The 971-nt window shown below is 37.9% G+C and overlaps 1 protein-coding gene across 3 annotated transcripts in view; it reads right to left on the bottom strand.

Annotated features, from left to right (window-relative positions):
- Positions 1 to 217: 217 nt before the first annotated feature.
- SNCA (synuclein, alpha (non A4 component of amyloid precursor)) overlaps positions 218 to 971 on the bottom strand; it is a 119160-nt gene continuing 118406 nt past the window's right edge. For all 3 annotated transcript variants that reach the window (XM_012724281.1, XM_012724280.1, XM_004681122.2), the window contains exon 6: positions 218 to 813. In XM_012724281.1, coding sequence (XP_012579735.1) covers positions 781 to 813 — 33 coding nt within the window. In that variant the 3' untranslated portion in view covers positions 218 to 780. The remainder of the gene's footprint in view (positions 814 to 971) is intronic.

Below are 971 nucleotides of genomic sequence, written 5' to 3'. Positions count from 1 at the left end.
GGAACAGTGGGCGAGACAGGAGAGGTCTGCTGTGCCAAGTGGGTCACTTCCCCGGCTGGGGGTCTAACTGGTTGGTGCTGCAGTGGCTGTGGATAACTTCTAGTGCTGAGCTTTCACACCTTGCACCACCAGAGAAGTCCCATCATTGTGGCAATTCTTATTTCATGTAGTTTATAAGCATAATTTTATTATTAAAGTGAGAGGGGATAACAAAGTATCTTTGTAATGAGAACATTTTATTTTTCACCATTTATATATAAGCACACTTTAGTAAAACACATCACAAGAGTAAGATTTCATAGTTAATATTTATAGGTGCATAGTTTCATGCTCACATGGTCTTAAATATTATTGTATATATTAACACATTTCACAATACTTATTCTTAGACAGAAAGACTCATTAAAGGACACCTAAAAATCTGATATGATAATAAATCACGACTTCTCAGTAGCAACAAAAATATAGTGAAGATTTAGAAATAAGTGGTAGTCACTTAGGTGTTTTTAACTTTTTTTTTTTTTTGACATTTTATATTTGATGCCACAATAGCCACAGCACACAAAGGGTCCTGCTACCATATTCACTTCAGTGAGAGGGAAGCACCGAAATGCTGAGTGGGGGCAGGTACAGATTCTCCGATCACTGCTGATGGAAGACTTCAAAATACACCATAAAAACTTCGAGATAATGTCATGACTGGGCACATTGGAACTGAGGACTTGTACAGGATGGAACATCTGTCAGCAGATCTCAGGAAATTGAGAGCAAAGATATTTCTTAGGCCTCAGGTTCATAGTCTTGATATCCTTCCTGATATTAGGAAAGTAAAAGAGACAACACGCAGAGTTAGTGGACATGACCAGTAGGAAGGGCTTTATTGCAAATGACACAGGCTGAATAAGCATCCTCATAGCTGTTCTGGAACTCTTCTGCTACTCTGAGGTTTTATTTTTGTAAAGATTTTTTTT

Source organism: Condylura cristata, unplaced genomic scaffold (genome assembly GCF_000260355.1).
Source record: "Condylura cristata isolate star-nosed mole 26May11 unplaced genomic scaffold, ConCri1.0 scaffold00012, whole genome shotgun sequence".
Classification (NCBI taxonomy): Eukaryota; Metazoa; Chordata; class Mammalia; order Eulipotyphla; family Talpidae; genus Condylura; species Condylura cristata.
Note: the sequence above shows the minus strand (reverse complement) of the source record. Positions and strands in the feature narration are given on the sequence as shown.